Consider the following 2,189-nt stretch of genomic DNA (forward strand, 5'->3'; position numbering starts at 1 on the left):
GCAGGGGCCGGGGGAGACAGGACAAGCAGGGGTCCGCCGAGAGGGCAAGGGCAGAGCAGGGGCAGATGAGCAGGGGTGGGGGGAAGCAGGGCGAGCAGGGGTAGCTCTAGGCATGAGGGAAGAGCAGGTGGAGATGAGCAAGGAGCACCTCTGGGAGCTCAGGAGCTGAGGGCAGAGCAGGGGCAGGTGAGTGGGGCAGCTCGGAGCAAGGGCAGAGCAGGCACAGGTGAGCATGGGCGGGTAGGGGGAAGCAGGACGAGTAGGGGCAGCTCAGGGAGTTCGGGGGGAAGGGCAGAGTAGGGGCAAGTGAGCAGGGGGCGGCAAGCAGGGGGTAGCTCTAGGGATGAGGGAGGAGCAGGGAGCACCTCTGGAGGCTCAGGAGATGAGGGCAGAGCAAGAGCAGGTGAACAGGGGCCGGGGAGGCAGAAGGAGCAGGGGCAGCTCAGGGAGCGAGGGCGGAGCAGGGGCAGGTGAGCATGGGCATGGGAGGAAGCGGGATGAGCAGGGGCAGCTCAGGGAGCTCAGGGCATGAGGGCAGTGTAGGGGCAAGTGAGCAGGGGCAGGGGGAGGCAGAACGAGCAGGGGCAGCTCAGGGAGCGAGGGCGGAGCAGGCGCAGCTCAGGGAGCGAGGGCGGAGCAGGCCCAGGTGAGCAGGGGCAGTCGGAGGCAGGTTGAACAAGAGAAGCTGAGGGTAAGCAGGGGCCGGCGAGACAGTAGGAGATGGCAGGAGGTAGAGGAAGAGGGCAGATCCGGACCCTCATCCAGCAGCAGCGAGCTCTCCGGCAGCACACAAAGGTGTCAGGAGAGCGCGGCAGCCTCCTGTGAGAGGAGCACATGGCTGAGCTGAGCAGTGTGGGGTGGGGCAGTGCAGTGGAGCAGGGCAGGGTGATGCCAAGGCTGGCACAGGAGAGAACGCTGGGCAGGGAGGCCCTGTGGCTGAGCTCCTGGAGGAACGTGTGGGCTACCAGGGCCGGGGCCACCATTTCTGCTCCTGGGACCAGGGATGTGAGTCTGGTGGGAAGCAGAGTGGGGACATAGGCTGCTGCCTGAGGGGCTGCAGAGCCCAGAGCACAGCAGGGGCTGGAAGAGCCTGGGGGCAGGAAGGGAGATGGGAGGGTGGGCAGGGCTCTGGGCTGAGTGAGGGGTGGGCCTGGCAGGTGGGGACTTGGCTTCCCCAGGGTAGGCGTATGTCTGACTCACTCCAGGGGCCCAGGACCACTGGGTCAGCACAAGGAAGGACACAGGGCCCGCCCTGTGGCCCTGGGCTGTTCACTCAATGCAGGGAGGGGCAGGCAGAAGGTGGACGCAAGGCTTCTACCTGTGCTGGGTGGATCTGTGCTGAGCTCAGCCAGGAGGAAAGCTCTGGAGAGAGCCAGGCGCAGACAGCAGCCAGCAGGGGCAGGCCTCGGCCCACCCTGGTGATGGCAGGGTGGTGAACGTGGGGACAGGGGTAGAGGGGCCATGGTGAGCCTCAGGAAGCCGTGCAGGACACCCAAGAAGGACTCATTGGGCCCGGGCGCTCCGACCCAAGCCTGTGCTAGCAGGCATGAGGGGCTCCAGGGAAACGGGACAAGGCTGGGGGAGGAGGTTCCCAGGCAGCTGTTCCAGGACAGGGATGGTCCAAGGCGCCGGAGCCTGGGCAGCACCCCACCCAACACAGCCTGGTGCCTGGACAGCAGAACCAGTTCCAGAAACAAGGGCCCTGGAGGCTAGAGGGTGGCCACCACCGTAAACACGTGTCTCACCAAGGGAGGAGCTTGGTGCTAGGGCCAGGAAGGGCAGCAGGGTAAGGGGCTGTGGGAGACCTGAAAGACAGGAAACAGAGGTACAGGTACAGCTAGGAATCCACAGGAGGCTGGAGGAGGGTCAAGCGTGCCTAGGTGGTGCTTGAGGACAGGGCCGAGGACAGGTTGGAGGCCCCAGGCTGTGCTGGCTCCAAGCAGTCATCAAGCCCTGACCCTGACTGGCAACTTGTCCAGCGCCTGCAGCTGCAGGGGCAAAAAACCCTGGGGCAGAGAGAGAGGGCAGCTGGTCCTGCAAGCACGTCTGTGGGAGGGCAGGGCGGGAGGAACCAGGAAGATCCAAGGTCAGAGAAGTCTCGTGCTGGATCCGACTCTGGCAACACCACAATCACACATGCCTCCTCTCTTGCAGCCTCCAAAACAGCCCCATCCGTCTTCCCCATGGCG

At 65.1% G+C, this 2,189-nt stretch overlaps 1 gene segment (V, D, J or C); it reads left to right on the forward strand.

The window, feature by feature from the left end:
• Positions 1 to 720: 720 nt before the first annotated feature.
• Positions 721 to 2,189, forward strand: part of LOC103267510 — a 5,927-nt gene continuing 4,458 nt past the window's right edge. Inside the window, 1 exon segment of the C gene segment in view lies at positions 721 to 795. Within this exon segment, the coding sequence occupies positions 721 to 795 (75 nt within the window).

The sequence above is a fragment of the Carlito syrichta genome, unplaced genomic scaffold, assembly GCF_000164805.1.
Source record: "Carlito syrichta isolate Samal-C Ts95f unplaced genomic scaffold, Tarsius_syrichta-2.0.1 Scaffold103312, whole genome shotgun sequence".
Classification (NCBI taxonomy): Eukaryota; Metazoa; Chordata; class Mammalia; order Primates; family Tarsiidae; genus Carlito; species Carlito syrichta.